Source organism: Zingiber officinale, chromosome 6A, assembly GCF_018446385.1.
Source record: "Zingiber officinale cultivar Zhangliang chromosome 6A, Zo_v1.1, whole genome shotgun sequence".
In the NCBI taxonomy this organism is placed as follows: Eukaryota; Viridiplantae; Streptophyta; class Magnoliopsida; order Zingiberales; family Zingiberaceae; genus Zingiber; species Zingiber officinale.
This window is the reverse complement of record NC_055997.1, coordinates 141,034,881-141,055,760: the sequence shown is the minus strand read 5'-3', so window position 1 is coordinate 141,055,760 and position 20,880 is coordinate 141,034,881. Positions and strand designations below refer to the sequence as shown.

General features: G+C 37.8%; 1 protein-coding gene across 1 annotated transcript; it reads right to left on the bottom strand.

The window, feature by feature from the left end:
• Positions 1-15,291: 15,291 nt before the first annotated feature.
• LOC121998365 (short-chain dehydrogenase TIC 32 B, chloroplastic-like) lies at positions 15,292-19,380 on the bottom strand. Its single transcript, XM_042553270.1, has 8 exons — positions 19,158-19,380; positions 18,377-18,608; positions 18,207-18,286; positions 17,919-18,072; positions 17,721-17,799; positions 16,936-17,020; positions 16,788-16,834; positions 15,292-15,644 (listed from the first exon to the last, which is right to left on the bottom strand). The coding sequence occupies exons 1-8, from the start codon at positions 19,273-19,275 to the stop codon at positions 15,471-15,473; spliced, it is 969 nt and encodes a 322-aa protein (XP_042409204.1). The 5' UTR covers positions 19,276-19,380; the 3' UTR covers positions 15,292-15,470.
• Between the last annotated feature and the right edge of the window lie 1,500 nt (positions 19,381-20,880).

Here is a 20,880-nt window from a genome sequence, read left to right as displayed (position 1 = left end):
GAACAGATACTGAATACGAGAACTTACCCTGGCCCAGGGGGGCGCCCTCGGATGGATGGGTGAGCTGATCGCGGGGCTGATCTAATCGTCGTGACCACAAGAGATATGTAAACGTCCATCGTATGAGTAGCTGGCTCCTGATCATGTAGTAACGAGAGTCATAATGTCCGGCACTATGCGTATATCATATTCCATCACGAAGCTACAGTAGACTCTGTAGTAACCAAGAATAAGGCTGTTAGATCATGCGACTTCACTGAAAGTCCGGCGTAGGTCCTCTCTTCGATGAGCTTATAAAATAAAGACAGAGATCCTTAGAGCGTGAATGGCCTCGCCGGCGACAAACAGGTTGTCGTGGTCGTGGATGATGAAGCGAAGGAAGACAAGGGCGCCGTGCCCGCCACTACAGAGAGGAACACCTTCACCTTCGGCGACTGCCACTTCATCCATGTTACCACCACATGGATCGGCCGCCTCACCCCTCTGTGTACACCTCCACAGTGGTGTTCGGGCAAGGGGAAGCCAACTTTGGCGGAGGCTCCGGCTAGAGGAGAGGCAGCGCCTCTGTTCCGGTGGGCGGCGACTGGTGAAGGAGGAGAGGAGTGGCCGGTCTATCCGTCGGCGTCATCGCGAGGAGGAGAAGTCCCACAACAGAGTCGCAAGGAGGAGAAGGGAAATGGCGGCCGCCGGCGGCCGGTGTCGGCGCTGGTGAGGGGGGGAAGAAGAAGTGCGGTGGCGGCGGGCTCAAAAACACGAACCCCCTGCCCCTCTTCTGTGGTGAACCGTGCCCAGCTTTAAAACACAACCCTATTCTTGTTAAGTGACCAAACTGCCCTTTTTCCCCTTCCTAATTACGTCCGAGCCATCCCCATATATCTGCATCACCTGAGAATTTATTTGACCACTTTGTGATGCATGGTTGTAGGCCTTTCCATGTATCTGCTCGCCATCCCGACAGGATATGACAAGTCTGGTCGTGTGTGTAGCAAATATCTCAGGTAACCAATGACGCGTCTGTACTCTGTGGCATCAACTGGAGTCCCTTCAAAGTCTTTATGTAGTTGTGTCTTGGGTTCCATCGGATGTTTTGTGGCATTACAATCTGCCATCTTGAATTGAGACAGAATTTTCTTAGCATAAGTTGATTGTCTAAGTAAAATTCGGCTCTTCTGTTGTTCCACTTCAATCCCTAAGTAGTAGGAGAGAAGACCCAAATCACTCATCTCAAATTCTATCATCATTTGTTGCTTGAACTTGTTGATTCTTCCTGTGTTACTTCCTGTCACGATGAGGTCGTCGACATACACTCTAACAAGTATACTTGCTTCTCCTTCACCTCTTGTATATACTACATGTTCTTGAATACATTTTTTGAAGTCGAGCTCTACCAGACTCCTGTTCAGCCGCATGTTCCAAGCTCGTGGAGCCTGCCGCAGTCCATAGAGGGCCTTGAATAACCTGTACACCTTATGTTTCTGATTTTGTACCTCAAACCCTTCCGGTTGAGAGACGTATATTTCTTCTTCTAACTCTCCGTTAAGGAATACTGACTTCACATCTAGATGGTGTACCTCCCAGCTTCGATTCCCTGCAAGTGCAAGAATGACTCGAATAGTATCAAGTCTAGCGACCGGTGCAAATACCTCTTCAAAGTCGATGCCTTGTCTTTGTACATAGCCTTTAACAACTAATCTTGCTTTATACTTAACAACTTTCCCAGCTGAATCTTTCTTCAGTTTGTACACCCACTTTAGGCCAATAGGTTTGTGGCCTAATGGGAGCTCAGTTAGGGTCCAGGTCTTGTTCATCTTAATAGTTTCTAGTTCTTCCTCCATTGCTTCGTACCAGCAAGCCTCGGTTGCAGCCTCTTGGTAACAGGTCGGCTCTTCAGACATCATCAGCATTACCTCATTCTCTTCTTCATCAATACCAACCACTTCCTCAATGTTGGCATAGATATCGGCAATGGACCTAAACCAAACTGGCCCTTCATGAGAGTCAGGTGAGGTAGTTGTATCGGTGCTCGATAATGATGTAGATGGACTTGATGCTCTTGTCATGGGTACCACGGCTGTTGCCGGTGGTGCGACATCTTCTGTTCCTGCCTCAATGTCTGCTACAACAATCACCTCGTCGGTGTCGAGTGCATCCTCCACCATAAACTCCGGTAAGTTTTCTTCATGGTTAGCACCTGCAGTCTATGTCCATTCACTATTTTCTTGAAATACTATATCTCTACTTACTTGTAGCTTGTCATGCCTTGGATCAAATAGACGATGAGCTTTGCAGCCTTCCTCGACACCCAAGTATACCATAGGTGAACTTCTGTCGTCAAGTTTCTTCAGGTGAGGGGTTGTATTTTTCACGTATGCAACACAACCGAACACTCTCAAGTGGGCGAGATGTGGCTTTCTCCCCACCAGGCTTCAAATGGGGTACGGTCTCCTAGCGCCTTAGTTAGGAGACGATTTAGCAGATAGACAGCATGCCTAATTGCCTCTCTCCAGAACCTTGCCGGCGTATATGTACCCTTGAGGAGAGATCTTGCCATGGCCATTACAGTGCGATTACGGCGCTCTACAACGCCATTCTGTTGGGGTGTGTAGGGAGCCGTAAGGTGCCGCTTGATCCCTTCATTTTCACAGAATCGAGTGAACTCTGTGGATAGAAACTCACCGCCACGGTCTGTCCGAAGTGTTTTGATTTTGTACTCAGTCGTGTTCTCCGTCACGGACTTGAATTCTTTGAATGCTTGGAATACATCTTTCTTTGCTGCCAATACAAATACCCACATCCATCTTGTACAATCATCAACAATCAAAAAGAAATATTTGTTACCAGCCAGTGTACTTGGTGAAATTGGCCCGCAAATATCAACATGGAGAAGTTCCAACGGCTTTGTCGCTCTAAAGTTTGCTTGGTGCGGGAATGGTGACCTTGCATGTTTAGCGATCACACATACCTCACAAAGCTTGTTCGGCTGGGGCAATGGAGGCACATCAACTGCCAATTTCTTCTCCCCTAACAGCTTCAAATCGTGAAAATTGACATGTCCAAGCCTTGTGTGCCATAACCAGGTTGGGTCTTCTAGGCTTGCTAGGAGACAGACTTGCTTGCATGTCTTCAAGGTTACCTTGTACAAGCGATTTTGTGTTCGCTTTACCCGCATCAAGAGCTTCCCGCTCCTATCAATCACCTTCATGATATCTTTCTCCATGTGCACTTCGTTCCCAGTTTCTGTCAATTGACCGAGACTTATGATATTACTACAAAGTTTCGGAATGTAGTATACCTCGTGGAGAGCCTTCCGATTGTCATTCTTGCATTCGAACACAATCATCCCCTTGCCCATGATCTCAATGGTTGATCCATCGCCAAATCTCACCTTCTCGGTGATGGTTTCATCTAGTTCTTGAAACTTCTCGCGATGGCCAGTCATGTGGTTGCTGGCACCGTTGTTAAGGTACCAGACGTCTTTATCTTCTTTCTTAACGCCGCGGTACATCTCCGGTAGCAACCTATCTTCACTGAGCAGAATAGTATCCTGCCGCTCATGCCTAGTGTCAGACTCCTCGTGGGACACGGTCATCATCAGTGTCGGCTCTTCATCGGTGGCACAAGTGAGGTGAGCCTCATCATCACGCCGCTTGTTGTAGTATTCGGACGCATAATGCCCCATTTTCTCGCAATTGAAACATTTTATATGTCTCTTGTCTTGAGTGCCACTGTTGTTGCCGCTAGTCCCTCCTGCACTGTCTTGGCGTTGCGTACCACGGCCACGACCGCGCCCTCGCCCACGTCCACACCATTTGCCACGACTAGGGCTGCTGGACCCACGCCCCTTTCCTAGGGATGTAAATGAACCAAACGGTTCGCGAGCTATTCGTAGCTTGATTCGGTAAAAAGCTCGTTCGAGTTCGTTCGTTTATCTTATCGAGCCGAGCTCGAGCTCGATTTCGAGCTCGACAGTTTTATCGAGTCGAGCTCGAGCTTAAGGATATTCGGCTCGTGAGTTCGCGAACATGTTCGTTTATAAGCTCGCGAGCCAAAAAAACAAGTCTTAAACTGAGTCAAAAAAACGAGCTCTAAAACGAGCCAAAAAAAACGAGCTCTAAAACGAGCCTTAAAATGAGCTTTAAAATGAGCCAAAAAATGAGCTCTTAAACGAGCCAAAAACGAGCTCTAAACGAGCCCAAAAATGAGCCCGAGCTTGCTTAACGAGTTAGGCTCGTTAACTTTGATAATCGAGTTAATAACGAGCCGAGCTCGAACTGTTCGCGAGCTTGATAATTCTAAAACGAGCCGAGCTCGAGCCTTGTGATAAAAGCTCGATTCGAGCTCGAGCCCGAATATAACTTAAACGAGCCGAGCTCGAGCCTAATACTGTTCGGATCGGTTCGGCTCGTTTACATCCCTACCCTTTCCTCCTAACGAAGTGTCCACGTTGCTCCCCTTCTGTCGCATTTGCCATCCGGCATGAGTTAATAGGAGCTCACCTTCAGTGTCGTTGGTGTTGCTGCGTAGTCGTAGCGTTCATTCTTCGTACGCTTTCAGTCGCCCTATAGCCTCCTCAAATGGTATAGACTCAAGGTCGTAGAATTGCTCAATACCAGCAACAATAGGAAAGAATTTATCAAGGACAAAATCGAGCAATTTTTTTACCAACAAGGAATCTTCAAGCATGGCACCAAGGGTGGAGAACTTGCTGCTTAGGGCGCTGAGTTTGCCAGCAAACTCATCAATTGTTTCGGTCTCTTTCATCCGGAGAGCGTCAAACTCGCTCTTCAATGTTTGTACACGTGCCTTCTTCACCCGATCACTACCAAGATACCTCGTCTTGAGGCTGTCCCATACTTCCTTCGCTGTCTTCTTTGTTGCGATCTAGAGAAGGATGTCTTCGGGGACACACTGCAGGATGTATGCACGTGCCTTTTTGTCCTTCTTTGCATCCACCTGGGCTCCTTCCGCTGGCTCCACCGCCTCCCAGAATCCCTGGGCATCAAGGATCGCCTCTGTCTTTATTGCCCACACAGTATAATTGTGAGGACTTAGCATCGGATAGGGAAATGGCACTCCGCCGTTCTCCTTTACTGGGATGCTCGACATTTTATGGAATCGTAGATTCTTGGATGTCTTATACTACCAACGCTCTAATACCAAGTGTTGGCACAGAATCGATGAATAGCAAAGCATGCAGGAAAAAGGAAAAAAAACACACGTAGCACTAAAAAAAAACACAGTAGCAAGGGGAGAAAAACTGCACAGGTGGAAAGCAATGCACAAATAACCAAAAAATAGAAACTGGAGAAACTTTAGTTCTGAGATCTGATTTGTTTCACATCTTCGACCCCTTTAAATACAACTCAAGTGATAAGATTTAACCATAAGAATAGGATGACTCATACCACTAAAATAGGAAAGATTAATATCACAGAAAAAATAAATAAATCATGAACGAGAAACTTGCGGAAGGAGAAATAAAACGTGGCCATGTCATGTCCGAATTATTTTCCTACAACTATGACCGTGAAGATCTCTAATTTGAATCAAAGACTCTTGTCCGGTGCGCTAAGCTCTCTGCACATACTCAAACGAGCCAACAAAACATCATCACCAAGAATCAAGAAAGGAGTTCCTGACGAAGATCCTCCGACTCTCAAGTTAGTGTTTCTTCCAAGTGGAAAGTAGGATGGGTGCGTAGTACACTGTATGAAGTGTGTGTACCTTCCTGGAGATGCCCCCTATTTATATCTTACTTTATGACTTCCACAATCATGAGATGATAGAGAATATCGTGTGTCAGAAGTTGTTGCACAGTAGAATATATGCATCCTAGAAGGCGTATAGCAATCCGAGGAATCTTTCGCTACCTGTGTACCCTTTTTGTAATTGACGTCATCAATGAGGCAGTAGAAGGAATATGTGGTCATAATATTAATGTGTCGCTGAGGGAAATCATAATCGCCTTTGAGGAAGATTTCCTGAACCTGTATCATCACAGAAGAATATTTACTAACAAATGGTTGTTATATATTCTCTGACAAATTGTTGAATTCTCTAACAATGTTATTCCTTGAACATATCTCTGTTGGGAGTTATCCTGCCTAGGTACATGTAAGATGAATAATGAATGGAACCTTGAGTTTTATAAGACTGGCTAGTACTTGGCACTGCCTTGATATATATATGTGGTAATGTTGGAGCTTTGAGTGAAATCTCGTCCTGTCTTTAAGGACATTCGAACATCTGTTATGGTTCTGAAGATCTGAGTGAAATCCTACCCTATCTTTAGGGATGCCTGAACATTTATTATGATTCGCCAAATATTTTGGAGATCTGAGTGAAATCCCGTCCTATCTTTAAAGACACTCGAACACATAAGTGGATTTAGGATTTTAAATTTGGGAGGATGCATATTTAGTGATAAAAATAATTATCATAAAAAATTTACTTACCTTAAAACGACCGCATATTAATTAACAGTCTCTGAATTCTCTATTTAGGGTCGGAATCATGCTCAAAACTTCTTAGAAATTATCGTCCTAGGTCGTACGGTGGTAGATTAAGTTCGTGTGTAGCTCCGACACGAAATAAGGGCCGACGGCTCATCTCAAGGTCACGATATTACTTTGAGATTTTGGTACCAAACTACTAATAGAAAACTTAGGTTAGAGACTTTCTGAAAATGTAATTAATTTTGATTTTCGACAGTGGCATAATCAACGGAGAAAGAAGTGGTAAGTGTTTTGCAGTGAATTGAGTAATATCAAGATATCCTACCATCGAAAGAGAAGGTCTGTATAGTAAAGTAGGAAAATTTTCTATTCAGTAATAAACTAATGATATTATTACTGTATAATTAAGGATCATTCAAATATAAATATAAGATTATTATTATTTTTTTTTGAAGATTTTTATTTTTTAAATGAAAGTGTCATTTAAATTTTTTATTCATATGTAAGTACCAATATATCCTAAATAGTCTTAGCCCATTCGTCCTAGATACTTGTCACATGAATGGTGTGTCATTGTCTGGGGTTAGCGTGCCGGCTATGCGCTTTCAGCTGTGTACCTGTATTTACCTCTCACTATATCCATGGGACCGACTCTAGGGAGGCCGCTAATGTGTTGATTCCACATTTTTTTGTCACATGAATGGTGGCTAGAGTACCATTACTTTAAAATGACAATCTTCCTAATGTATAAGTGCACAATTTGACGAGTGGTGGTGGCAGGCTAAGGTGAGATGTGAAAATTCTACATATTAGCATGTAGCGCTAAAATACAGTTATTACATGGATCAAGGTCTTAGTAGTAGCTAGACTGCTAGAGTAATCTTAAAATTAGGATGAGTGTACTCAGAGGTATTATTGTAGTAACATAGAAAATAGCTATAACATATCAAAGAGATTCCTTTCCAATCGAGACATAGCATATGTTGGAGGCATTAATCAGGGAGGATTTACCCCAAGTCCTTATGTGCATCCACCCTTGCCCGAACATTTGTTATGATTCTGAATAAAATCATAGAAACGGATCCCTTGAGCTCGAATGATTTTATGGTTGTTCTACCATAAACATGACTGTTTGTCTTCTAGAGAAGGGAAATTAAGTCATGAGGGATCAAACTAATCTTTCGATAGGAACGCCCGAATATATGGAGACTGATTCCTATTTACTGAAGTAATATCTTGAGGTATTCAGATCCAATCGAGTTATTGAGACCTATCCGACTACACCTAGGATTGGGATGCTCGTTCCCTAGGCAAGACTGGTCCTTAGGCCGGCCGGCCTTGAATTGGGGGTCCTAGTACTGGATGAGACGCTAAGCTTTGTCCAAGGATGACCCTTTGACCGTCACTTTTCCTTGACTTAGACCTCTACCTCCTCTTGACTTCACCTTTCACTTCAGCCCAAGGTTCTCATTTAACACTCCATATCACCATTGATGCATAATCAAAATTAAAGATTTTTTTTTATTGTAAAGAGAATAGTAGATTTTTTTTTTTTTTAATGCGCCATTGATGTGGTACATTGAGGGCTAAAAAATCTCATTTAGAGATGTCCTAAATAAGTATATCACCTCTAGTCAAGGTTATATTCTTAATATACATTTAGTTCACAAGGTATTGATATTTAATCAGGAAAGCCAAAGACAAACGCAAAAGATATTGTTTTTGAATAAAGAAACTTGTCAATCAGTTAATCTGGTTGCAATTGTTATGATGCTGCGAGCTAGAGCCGTAAATAACTTTAATTATTTTGTCTTAATTGTGAGTTCGTCTTGAATGTGTAGCAGAATACTTGAACTAAATTTGACACCACATGTACAATAGCTTAGTTTTACTTAATATCTGTCCTTTAAGACAACTAATTCAAGGTCCAATTCTAACGATTTATCATTACTAAATCTTTTCCCTATTGAATATCTTTCAGATACGGAGAAACCTTTTACAATTTATTTTTGAAATAAATATAACAAATATATCAATACAAATAAAACCACAAACAACTTTACAAATGAAATCTTACTTTGGATGCTTTTTATTACTTGGAATTGCTTGTTGGTCTGAAAATGCAGCATTTGATTCTCAAACCTTCAAGAATCGACACCTTTGATTTCCTCTGAAACCTTATTTTAAAGGATTGCATTCGAACTAATTTTTACTTAGTAATCGATTGCTTACCTTCATCAATCGATTGTCATCGAATCCGACCATTTAAATCTACAAAACAATTTTTTTTATCTTATCAATCAATTACTTGAAGTCACCAGTCAATTGTCAATGAACAGTCGACCGACCAATCAAATCAGAAACATTCCATTTGCTGTTATAGTGTCACCAATCGATTGTTAAAACTCACCAATTGATTGAGACTGTAGTAGCAAACCATAAACTCGGTTACGATAGCAAACCTTAATTATTGTAGCAAATTATATTTTTTGTGGTTAGAATTTGTAACGTATTCTAGTTAGTGTAGCAACCCTAAATATTGTAGTAGTAACCCAAATTACTGCAGTAAACCATAAAAATACCTCAAACCTCAATGTTGGGGTTTAGACTAGTTGATCGATCAATCCTTGTTTTTTAGCTTTAACAGGGTTGAATTCGTATCTTGCTTGGTATCGGTTTGATCTCAACATATTAGAATTTAGGACTTCCTTTGCTCTGCATGCGGTCAATCTTGACTTGTTGAGACTTCACTTCTTATGCAAAGTGTCTGATCTTTCATGACCCACTTAGATTTCACTTTTCATGATAAGTGTTTGGTCCTTCATAGTCCACTTGGACTTCCCATCCAGGCCCGGCCCTGGAGGAGGGCCATCCTGGGCGATGGCCCTGGGCCTAAATTTGGAAGGGGCCCAAATTTTTTTTTAAAAAAATATTATGTTTAATAATTTATAGTTATAATAGGAATGAAAACAGATTTAGATTTAGGGCAAAAAAATTGCTTCTGTGAACTGCCGAGTGCCGCTTGCACCTGTGAACTGCCGAGTGCCGCCTGCACTTGCGCGACACGATGGAAAGGAAAACTCGCTGGTTGCTGCAGCGCCGATGCCGCTGCGACGCCGCCTCCCAGCTATCAGGTATGTCTTCTCTCTCTGTCGCCTCTCTTAACTCTTCTTCTTCTCTTCAACGGTTATTTTTGTGACTGTGATTCTGTGATCTGTCGCATCTCGCATCTCTGTCACTTCTCAAGATTTTTTACCGTTATTTTTGTAACCACAGAGATGATAAATACAACCTATTGATTTAGAATTTTCATTGTGAATTTGAGCTTTGATCGTCTATTGTCTTGATTCGTTGTGAAAAATTGCTCTCAAATTTTTGTTAGATTTGTTTTTTGGAGGAGAACAGTGGTGTTTGGTTACTGGTGCTAGGCTAAGCTAAGGTGCTGTTGCTCTTTTCTTTACTCGAAGAATTACTAATTTACTATTTCTTAATAATTTTACTAATTAGCTAAGCCGCATCACGCATGTTGACCTTAGAACTTGTGACCTTAGTAGATAGTAGCACAAAATAGCAACAAGTTGATTTGTGACAGAAATTTAAGATGAAATGGATTTTTTTTATTAGGTTTTTGACTTCCATAAAAATTGTAACATGTATTTATAACTCTAAATTGTTTAAAGTCTTAAGCACAAGTTGAATTGTAAATCTACATGCATAGTTGCATCACGGTCTCGTTGTCCAGACTTGATGAATTATGTTGATGGCATCTGAAAGCGAACAGTTGAACTGAATTTAGAATCATGTGCCCTAGATCAATCTACTGTGCTCTACTGTGCCTTGTTTGCAAGATTGTTATTTTTCTAGTTCAACTGAAAACTGTCATTCCCAAAGGGTAAGTAAATTCCTTTGATATATATATTGTTTGATTATCATCAAATAAGGGATAGCTTCTAAACATCACGTCTTTACAGTTTACACTACCTTTAGATAAAGGGTATGAAATGCAATTTGTATAATTCTACATTTCTTATTGTGTCCTTTTCATTTTGTAACCTGTCATGAGTTTCAACTCTACTGAATAACTTTTGCATTTTTCTAGAATTTTGAACTTCACAAATTAAGATATGTTATGTGTTCTGTTCGTTAAATCCCTTTAGTTAATTAGGTGAATGAGCTATCCCTTTAGTCAATGTCAAATAAACTATCAATAATCCTACAAAAATAAGAAGAGAAAATTGCCAAAGGACTTATGATTGAAGCCCTTAGACTATAGATCTTAGAGAATTATAGCACTTGAGCACTTACTCTATGAGAAATAGAAATTCACAATGTTTTTTATACTCTTGGTTGTTCAAGAAACCTCTAAAGTACTTTCTCTGCTTGAACTTATGCACTTGAACTTGTGTTGTTATAATTAGTATTGTTGTTTCATTAAGTATCATAATGATAGTGTTTTCCGGCATTCACAATAATAGGTTATCCGACCTATTATTATTTCGCCCAGGGCCTCTTGAGTCGAAGGACCGGGGTTGTTCCCATCTCATGCTAATTTTCTATTGGACTTCTGACAGTCAAGTGTTCGGTCACCCATGACCTACTTAGACTTTCCATCTCATACTTTCTGATAGCTAAGCTTTCAGTCAATCCACTTGGATTTTTTATATTTTGTCAAGTATTTGATCAAGTTTGACCTACTTAACTTTTTGCTCAATCAACTTAACATATTGGTTAACTTTTAAGTTTTTGATCAATCTTGATCTACTGAATATCTCACTCGACTAACTAAAATATTAATCAAATATTAAAATTCTAACTCAAATTTAGTTAATTTGATCAACTTAGATAAAGACGATTGCACCAACAATAATTCCAATGCCCTTAATTATATGATTCTCACCCAAAATGTGATATGTTTCTCTATTAAATTTTAGTAGGAATTGTCAAATCAAATATTGGCCAAAGGTAGTCTAAACAATTGCTACAAAAGCCAAAACTGTTTTGATCCAATATATTGGAATAAGAGTATTTTTTAAGATAAAATATATATTTTTAAATTTTTAAAAAATAAAGTCATCATATTGATAATAATAAAAATAAAGCTTCAATTGAAGTTGTTTGTTTAACATATTGAGGTTATACAAAACTGATAATAACAACAATATAATGAAAAATATCAATTATGAGTTGGTAAAATTCAAAATTTTCTATCTAATCATTAATTTTAGTTTTTTTTTTTTTTTAAAAAAAAAAGAATGAGTACTACAAGGTTATTTATTGTGGTAGAAATGAAAGAAAATCTTAGATTTTTTTTTTAAACAAAGATAACATATAATAATAATAAAAAAAATACAGAAGGCTGATGAAATGGTTAAATATAACATCTTGAGAAAAAGGTAGAAATAAGGGGTTATATATATATATAGACAAAGTTATTATTTAGGATATGAGTTTGAATTTCGGTAAATTATATATATATATATATATATAGACAAAGTTATTATTTAGGATATGAGTTTGAATTTCGGTAAATTTTTTTTAAAAAAAAGTCCTTTTCGTATTAGTTAACTATAATTTTTCGATTTATCTCCTCATAGATAGTCATAGAGTCGATGATGCAAGACCGCTGGAATGATAAATTCTATCTTTTATTACCATATAATCTCATTCAAATAATTATTTTTTTCAAAAAAAAAATTATAAGTTTACAACAAATAGATAGTAAGTGTTGGTGCATTAAATGAATTAGAGAAGTGATCGGTAAAAAAATCTCTCGTACCCTTTAAGTAACTTAGTGGTTGGATATAAATTGATCATTTATCTCCTTTCTGTCATTTCATATCATTTAAGGATCAATGATAAAGAACATCTAAAATAAAACCTAATACGAGCTGGACTCCAGTACAATGAGCATTGGGCAATTGAATCCAGAGAAATGAAAGCATAAAGATTTCGAGAATAAAATTATAATCATCAAGTTTTTGGCTTCGAGCAACTTCATGGTATTTAGCTACGAAGTCAGGAAAAAAAAAATCTACCCTAATATTGACCGAGTGTAATGTACCCGATGTGGAAGTTCATGTGAGGCCCAATTGTTCATGCTAGCTCAGGATGCTGTGATTTACCTCCCTCGTGATGGTCTTGGGTCGGGTACGGCAGGGGCGCTGGGGGCGAACGATTTCGCCTTTTTGCCACATGTGAGGCCCAATTGTTGATTGGGATACCTTGTTATTGCATGTTAAAAACAAAAAGAGCCCGGTCTAAAGCCCGGGTAAACCAATACTTGGTTCCGCTATTGTTTAGCAATAAGGTAAACTAGCTACTGACTCGTTATAAAATCTTCAGTTGAGGAATTATTAGTCCTAAGTTGTAATTTATCGAACTTAGCTTAGCCTCGGACTGTGTGTGTTTACATTGGTGGTGTAAGTCAAGTCAAAGTGGCGTTAGGTTTCAATAGCTTGCTTTTAGTTCAACTAGAGAGGACAAATCAAGGCGTACAAATACGGGTGTTTGTTTTTTTTTCTCATGTTAAGATAATATATAAGAAATAAATGCAACTAACAAGCTATGATTTCTTAAATTATAAATAAAATCAAATTTCTCCCTTAATCAATCCTATCATAATTTTTTTATAAATTCTTAAAGGTTTTATTATATTCGATATTTTTTTTATAGAGCAATATTATACTAAAGAAAATGTAACTCACGGAACCCCAAGTTTGAGAGATTCAATCATGTAAATTTAGATTGTATATTTGGATTTATAAATGTATCTCGTGGATGCATTTAATGACTCGTTAAGTGATTCGAGTAAAATGAGAGAGAAAGGAAAGGAAATAAGAACGCATAATTATTTGAAATGAAAATAAAATAAAATCTCCTAGGACATCTCCCAGAGAGTTTTTTTTTTTTTAAGATTTCTCTTTCCTATATCATAAAACGTATGAAGCAGGGATATTTGGATACCTAAATCAATTTTAAACCTCTATCCATTTATTAATAGGATGAATTATACCTCACCTATCTTTTATTAAAAAGATGGGATTTATAAGACCCTTTGATCCAGAAGATTTGGTACCAGAGAGGATCTGACATCAACTTATGGGCATAACTAATGGAAATTTTTTGAAACTTTTTTAGATTTTTCTTTCCTACGTGTCATCCAAAATTAAGAAGCTTTTCGGAACCCAGCTTCTTAGGACATCTTCAAATGTGGAGAGGGTTTTTGGGTACATCAAGGGATAAATCATTTGCAATTACAGCTAAATTATAATCGTAATTCGATCACAATTGATTATGATTTTTCTCTAAATTTATCATTCCCCTAGGTTATAGTTGAGTCAGGATGAGTAGCCAGAGGCCCCCTCCCCCCGAATAGCTTGGTCACTTGCCCACTGCCGACGGCCTCCGGTCACCTACCCGGACCCAAATTATAATATGAGAGAACGGTGAACTCAAGAAGGGATTACAACCAAGTATAGTTGAATCACGATCACCATCCGACCGCAATTGCAAGTAGTCCATCCCTTGATCCATTTTTTTATGGACCAAAATATTTAATCTTTTTTTATGAACCCCACTAAAATCAAACCCAGCTTCTTAATTTTTTTATGACAAAGAAAGAAAAATCAAATAACATAAAAAAAAAATCACTATTGGAGTTGTCCTTAGTATTTTATGACACATAAGAAAGAGAAATCTAATAACATGGGGAAAAAAAATCACTATAGGAGATGTCCTTAGTATTTTTTTTGTTTTTTTTTTCATTTTTGGTAGCACCAAAAACCCTCTCTAGGATTGGAGATGCCCTTAAAGCATCTATATCAATCTCTTTATAAAATCTTTAAAATTTAAGATAAATCATCAATTTTATTATATTTAGACAAACATTTTCCATTACACATTACATTAACAATTTTAAAATTTTTTTATCTTTATTTTGTTTTAATTTTCTTCACTCTTTCTACTTTTTTATTATTATTTTCCTACTAGTGTAATATCTATTTTTTATTACCCAATTCATTCTCTTTATTGTTTTTTCTCCCAAATTAAATAATATTTTAATATTTAAAGGATGAATTTATTTCCTAAATTTAGAGTTTATGAAATCTTTTAAGAAATAAATAGGATAGCTGATATAAATATTTTTTTATTTAAAATATAAAATTTAAAATAAATTATGTATTTAAGGAAGCTAATATGGATACTTTAAGATTATCTACACTAGCTTCCTTATCCAAAATGAATAATTTAGGATAAAAAATTATTTTATTAAATTTAAATATTTACTTTACATTATACAATATATCAATTTTTTTATTTTTTCTTCACCTTTATTGTGTTTAGGAAATAAAATTCAATCCCTAAATTTAAAGAAATACTATTTATAAATACAAAATTTAAAGAATGGATAGGATAAGATGTAAAATCTTTTAACTATCCTATCTAAAATTTAAGATAAAATTTTTAGATATGATAATCAATGAGAATGCTCTTGGTCTAGTTCTTCATTTTTTAGTGGAGGCAAGGAAAAAAAAAACACCCTCTCCACCATTGTAAATGCCCATAGTACCTTTATATTGTACATTTTTTAAACTCTGTCCCTCTCCTCTCTTCCCTCCAATTTATCCACTCAAGTAAACAAATTAACTAGTGATAACAATTCAAGCACCTTGAAACAGCATTGCACAGACCAATAATCCCTTTAACTACAACTTCAAAAACTAGTTTATGCAAATGAAAATTTGTAGTCTATTTGGCAGCTGAAATTGCTATAACTCACATTGATAGACAAGCTAAGCTGTAGGAAGTCTATAACAGAACTAATCCACTAAACCGATTATATGGCATCACGAGTTTTATTTCTTTTGCAGAATGTAATGGCATGGTAAACACATTTAGTAGATTTCAAAACTAACACAACAATATAAGAGCCGCAGTTTGAGTAGTGAATCAACAGAATGCAGCAACACTCTATCAAAAAACCAAGTGAAAAGAGCAAAGTGGTGCGCATTGCTCTTATTTTGCTTTAGTTGAATTAACTAGCTGTTCGCTGAACTCCCAAAGCTTTTTTGCTAATGCTTCATCTCTAGCCTTGGCAGTTGCCTTCTCCTCGTTGCAATCAGCAAAGTATTTCCCCGTCACTCCTTTCATGTTTGGATTCAGTGCAACATAGCATGAAGTGGCTGCTCCCTGTAATTCAAGATACAAATTACAAATGCTAGTGCTCCCTGAAATTTATACAGTTGTGGCAATATGACTTCAAAGGTTCATGCAACATTTACAGGTAATGGCTGAAGTATCAAAGCCACTGACTGTATCAATCTTCCATTACCTATATACCAGGCCCAACTATAAGAGTAATTTTGTAAGAGATGCTATTACAAATAAGATTGAATTGATCCAGTAGTATGTTTCTAAAGAGAATATGGTGGTTGATCACCATTTATTAGACTGATACCAAGTGAAGTGTTCTTGAGTCAGGTTGGGTTTATGTGACATAGTCTATTATACCAGCAAAAGCTTTACATAAACTTGATTTGAGCCTGTAAATTCCTTGCCAGGTACATTTTATAGCACTTACATTTATATGCAGAAGGAATTACGCATGTCATGAGGCATAGGTCACCCTTTCTTACATGAGTGAACACCTCTATCATGTCAGCCTAGCTAAATACCGAATGTGAGAGCTTAATGAGATGCAGAAAGGAAAAGGAAAGGGATCTCAAGTTAGTTGCAGCGTTGGAGTTGCAACTGGACTTAAGAGCCATATGGAAGTGGTATATAAATTGGGATGGACAATATATTCTCCTATGGAAAGGACAGTACCACAACACATGCTTATACCTATACCTCATGTATAATCAAGCTAAAAGGAAAGGGGATGAATCCCTACTCCTTGCTCATGTGAGTCCCTTTGAGGCATATTGTGTTGGCCTCACCTAGTCCCCCTTTATCACTTTCAACAATGCTGTGAAGTAGAAAGACAAATGTCTTCTACTTTAGCATTTTTCTATGATTATGATAATTCAATCTATGGAACATGAATAGGAAAGTGGTTTGTCTAGAACTAAATGATGAGTGGAAGAAAGGTGTTGTCTGACCACATATACATATGTTCGTCGATCCACGTTTAGGACTAAAGCAGAGGGTATGTATTTAAAAGGGGCAGACTCAAACATGCTCCTTGTAAGGAACTGATTAATTAAAAATGTTATACCTAAAATGGAGAGACATATCTAGGGTACAATGAAACACAATATCAATATTGAGGATAACATCTACTATGCCACCCTGGTGCATACGGTTATGTGAAATCAATCAAATCTGACAAACCTGAGGTACAGTCTTCCACATGAAGCCAGATACAGCTCGTAATGCAGCTGCAAGCAAAAGAAAATTTCAAATCTGAGTTTATACCTGAAACTTTTAATTTTATAGTGGATTAATGGTTTAAAACCATCAATTGAATTAAGAAGCATACTTATAAAAGCAACAGAGTGTCTCATCAAGTTTGTCTCAATCAACCCAGGATGAACAGAGTTTGCTGTAACATTTGCACCTTCCTCCTACAACCATGAAAGTAGACAGGATGAACAGAGTTATCTGTGAATAGACAGCAAGGTATGCCATTCTATATGCAAATGAGTAAGGCTCAGAAGAAAAACAGAAGATATTTATAGTAAATACAGCAATAACATCCTTTCTAATTATCACTTTCCGTAATTAATTAGTGCATGCTATCAGATATTCTTCAGTATGATCTATTGCGTAAATAGTTCTTCCACATTCAGGCCGTGAAACAAGTTCCAGTAAATTCAAATTTATGGGTCTTCCACAAAGAGAAGTATGAGTTCTCATTAAGGCATCCTTGTACTGATTTTTTGTCCGCGCATCATAAACTAAACAAGAGAACAGATAATTTGTAGACAATGAAAAAAATTAGTGTTCTTTGCAATATTAAAAAGATTTTGATGTCAAAAGATTATAAGTGATAATTATTAATTAAAAAAATCTTGGCTGATTGAGATAGTATTCTTGTTCAGCATACAAGGCCATTTGAGATTCATAACATAGAGTGGTCGTTTGAAGTGGCTTGTATTAGTTTAGGAAATATAAGTTACACATTGTTACATAAAGGAAAAGTAGGCAAAGATTTCAATGAAGTTTAGCATTATCTTTTTGTTTTGCTGCATAATTATTTCTATTGGACATACAGGATACATACAATTAATATTTAATTGAAATGTGCACTGCAAGATGAAGTACCTTTAAGCGCCTTGCAAGCTCATTGGCATGCAATATGTTAGCCAGTTTGGATTGCCCGTATGCCATTTTATCATTGTATCTAAATCCAAGATGGAAATCCAATCAATTAATAAATAAATCAAACATTCAGTGGTCAACAATAAAAGTAATGCATCCCCTATATTATACAAATTTGTCCAACAACCATTAGTAACTTACGAAGCTTTGTCATTGAGTTTGTCAAACCGTATTCCTTCTCTATATGTCCCAATGTGAGCTACAGATGATAGATTCACAATACGCCCTTCGATTCCTGACTCCTTTGCTGTAGTTTTCATTTTCTCAAGTAGAAGATTCGTCAACAAAAAGTGACCTGGAGTCAAAAGGAATTTAAAATGAACTTAAGGAATTTAGAGAACTAAAGATAATTTGGTTGAAAAAATATCCAATAAAACTATTGCAGAGTATTAGGGAATGAAATTGATTTATTAAGTGTAAGAGATATACCCAGATGATTTGTAGCAAATTGCATCTCTATACCATCTTCTGAGAGTTTATAAGGGCAGTTCATCACGCCAGCATTGTTTCTGATGACAAATTAAAGATGTAAAAATTGGGGAAAAAGAAGAAGGAAGTGACAAGCATGCAACATTTGAACATGAGAAGCATGTGATTACATCAAGACGTTGAGGGGTAGATTCCTTTCAATGAATCTGTCTGCGAAGGCTCGGACAGACTTTTGTGAGCTAAGTTCAAGCTCCGAGACATCAACTTTGGCAGATGGAATACTCTGTTGGATATTCTCCTTTACCACATTGGCAGCTTCCATGTTCCTTGCTCCAATGATGACATGTGCTCCTCTGAGGGCCATAACCCTCGCAGTTTCAGCTCCAATCCCACTACTTCCACCTGGGGTTTGCATGAAAATTTTTATATGATGCAAGTACCAATTTCATTGTCGTCACTCAATGATTGGTTTGGGTTCAGCACTATGCTGCAGGTATACCATGCTTAAATCGTTTATCGTAACAAAGAATCTTAGGGTTAGGATATTTTACTCTGAAAAAAGTAGATGTTTAGGAACGCCGTGTACATTGCATAAAAGAAAATTCGACATTCATTTCAAGTATGAAGATCAAATGTATCAATACTTAAATCTAGAAGAGAGATTCTCATTCATTGACATAATATTAGTATAGCGATCAGCAAGCAACATTAATAAATTAAAATAAGAGTCAACATTTTAAAAGCTTTTTCAATATAAAAAGGAGCCATCACCAAACGAGCATCAAGGAAAGAGTGGGAGTTTGGATGAATTAGGCACCAAAATCAAGTCGGAAACAAATCAGATCTGTGCATCAAAACACGAATCAAGCTAGAGTTCGAAAAAAACCAAGCTCGCTTAAGCAAGAACAGATTTTCAAAGAGTGATTCTCCAGATCCTAGGGATGGACAAACCGGTGACGATGACGGTCTGCTTGGAAGCGTCGACGCCCTCAGTGACCTGCTCGGATGTGGAACTGAAGCCGAATCCGGTTGGGCCGGGCAGTCGGGTGAGGCTCCTGAAGAATCCCATGCCGCCTTTCGCTTGATCGCCGAGGAAACCGCCAAGAGAGTGAGAGACGAGTTGACAGGAGCAAAGGATGAGCCACGAGAGGAGGAGAGTGCGCCATTAATAGAGTAGGGCATCGCCACCGATCCCGTCTTTTGACTCCTCGATTACAATGTAGCGCCTTCCCAGATCCGTAAAAACGCCTTCCAGATTACGCCATTAGAATAAGGCCCCGGAAGGTTGGTAGCTAGGAGTCCCAGTCCACAAAGGCGGCCGTGCCAAATCGAAGCTTCTTTTCGGACTTGGCTCCGCTTCACCCTGCCCGAACCACCAACCATTCATTAAAATGTAATACAACAGGAAAATATTTATGGAAGGTTGACGGATGGCTTATAATGAAAATCAACGTAATAAATATTATGGAAGAAAAATTTATTAAAAGTTTTTAATAAAATTTTATTATGATTTTATATAATAGAATTGTGTTATGATTTTTCATAATAGAATTTTATTATGAAAAATCATAATAAAATTCTATTACGATTTTATCAGGTATGAGGTTTATGCATTATTTATAGAGATCATTATAAACTTATTGTACAACAATAATTACAAGAATCATTAGATATAATTCTCTTGTGTAGAGAGAATTCTAATAAAGTTTCGATCGTTTTTATAAAATAGGCACGTCGTTGATACACGGTAACTCTTGTTCTTTCTCTTCTTTTTCTTCTTTCTCTAGTTCGCTCTCCTTTTGTGTGTCTTTGTCTTGTTGCTCCGCGCGATCTCTTTTCTCTCTTTCTCTTCTTTCGCACATTAGAGGTTGAGAGATGTTGCCCTTTCTTTGCGCAACAATTGGTATCAGAGCTACAGGTTTTGGAGAATTTCTTTAACATGTCGGGATGACTTCTGCGAAATTTGATATGATGAAGTTTGATGGAACTGGAAACTTCGGATTATGGCATAAAAAAGTCAAGAACTTGTTAGTGCAACAAGGCATGGTGAAAGCGCTAGGAGAAAGGAAACCGGGAAGCTTGGAGAGATCAGATTGGGAAAATTTTCAGGCGAAGGCAGTAGCAATAATCAGACTTTGTCTTATAGATGATGTGATGTAACATGTCATGGACGAAGAGTCACTGGTGGTAGTTTGGCAAAAGTTGGAAAGCTAGTACATGTCAAAGTCATTGACAAATAAGTTATATCTCAAGTAAAAATTATTCAGGTGGAAGTTGACAGAAGGAACTGATCTGAGCTTGCACATCAATGTATTCAACTAGATTGTGAGCAATCTGAAGCGAGTTGATGTGAAGATCGAAGACGAGGACAAGACGCTGATGTTGTTGAATTCTCTACCTTCATCACCTACGTATGAGAATTTGGTTACTACTTTGATGTGGGGTAAGGAAACTCTCAAATTAGAGGAGATCACAGGTGCGTTGCTAGGTTTTCACCAAAAGAAGAAAACAAGCGATGAAGTTTCTCAGGGAGAATGACTTGTGGTAAATAGCAACCAAGAGCATGGTAGAAGCAAATCTGGATCGGGTAACAACAAGTCTCATTCTAAGTCGAGAAGGAAGAAAGTGATCACGTGCTACAAGTGTGGAGGCAAAGATCATATCAAGTGAGATT

Coding starts and splice junctions, on each gene's coding strand:
- LOC121998365 (XM_042553270.1), bottom strand. CDS start 19,275: ATGGGATTCTTCAGGAGCCTCACCCGACTGCCCGGCCCAACCGGATTC. Junction 18,609..19,157: donor GCAGACCGTCATCGTCACCG/GTTTGTCCATCC, acceptor TGCAAACCCCAG/GTGGAAGTAGTGGGATTGGA. Junction 15,645..16,787: donor TGTGGAAGACTGTACCTCAG/GTTTGTCAGATT, acceptor CTTGAATTACAG/GGAGCAGCCACTTCATGCTA.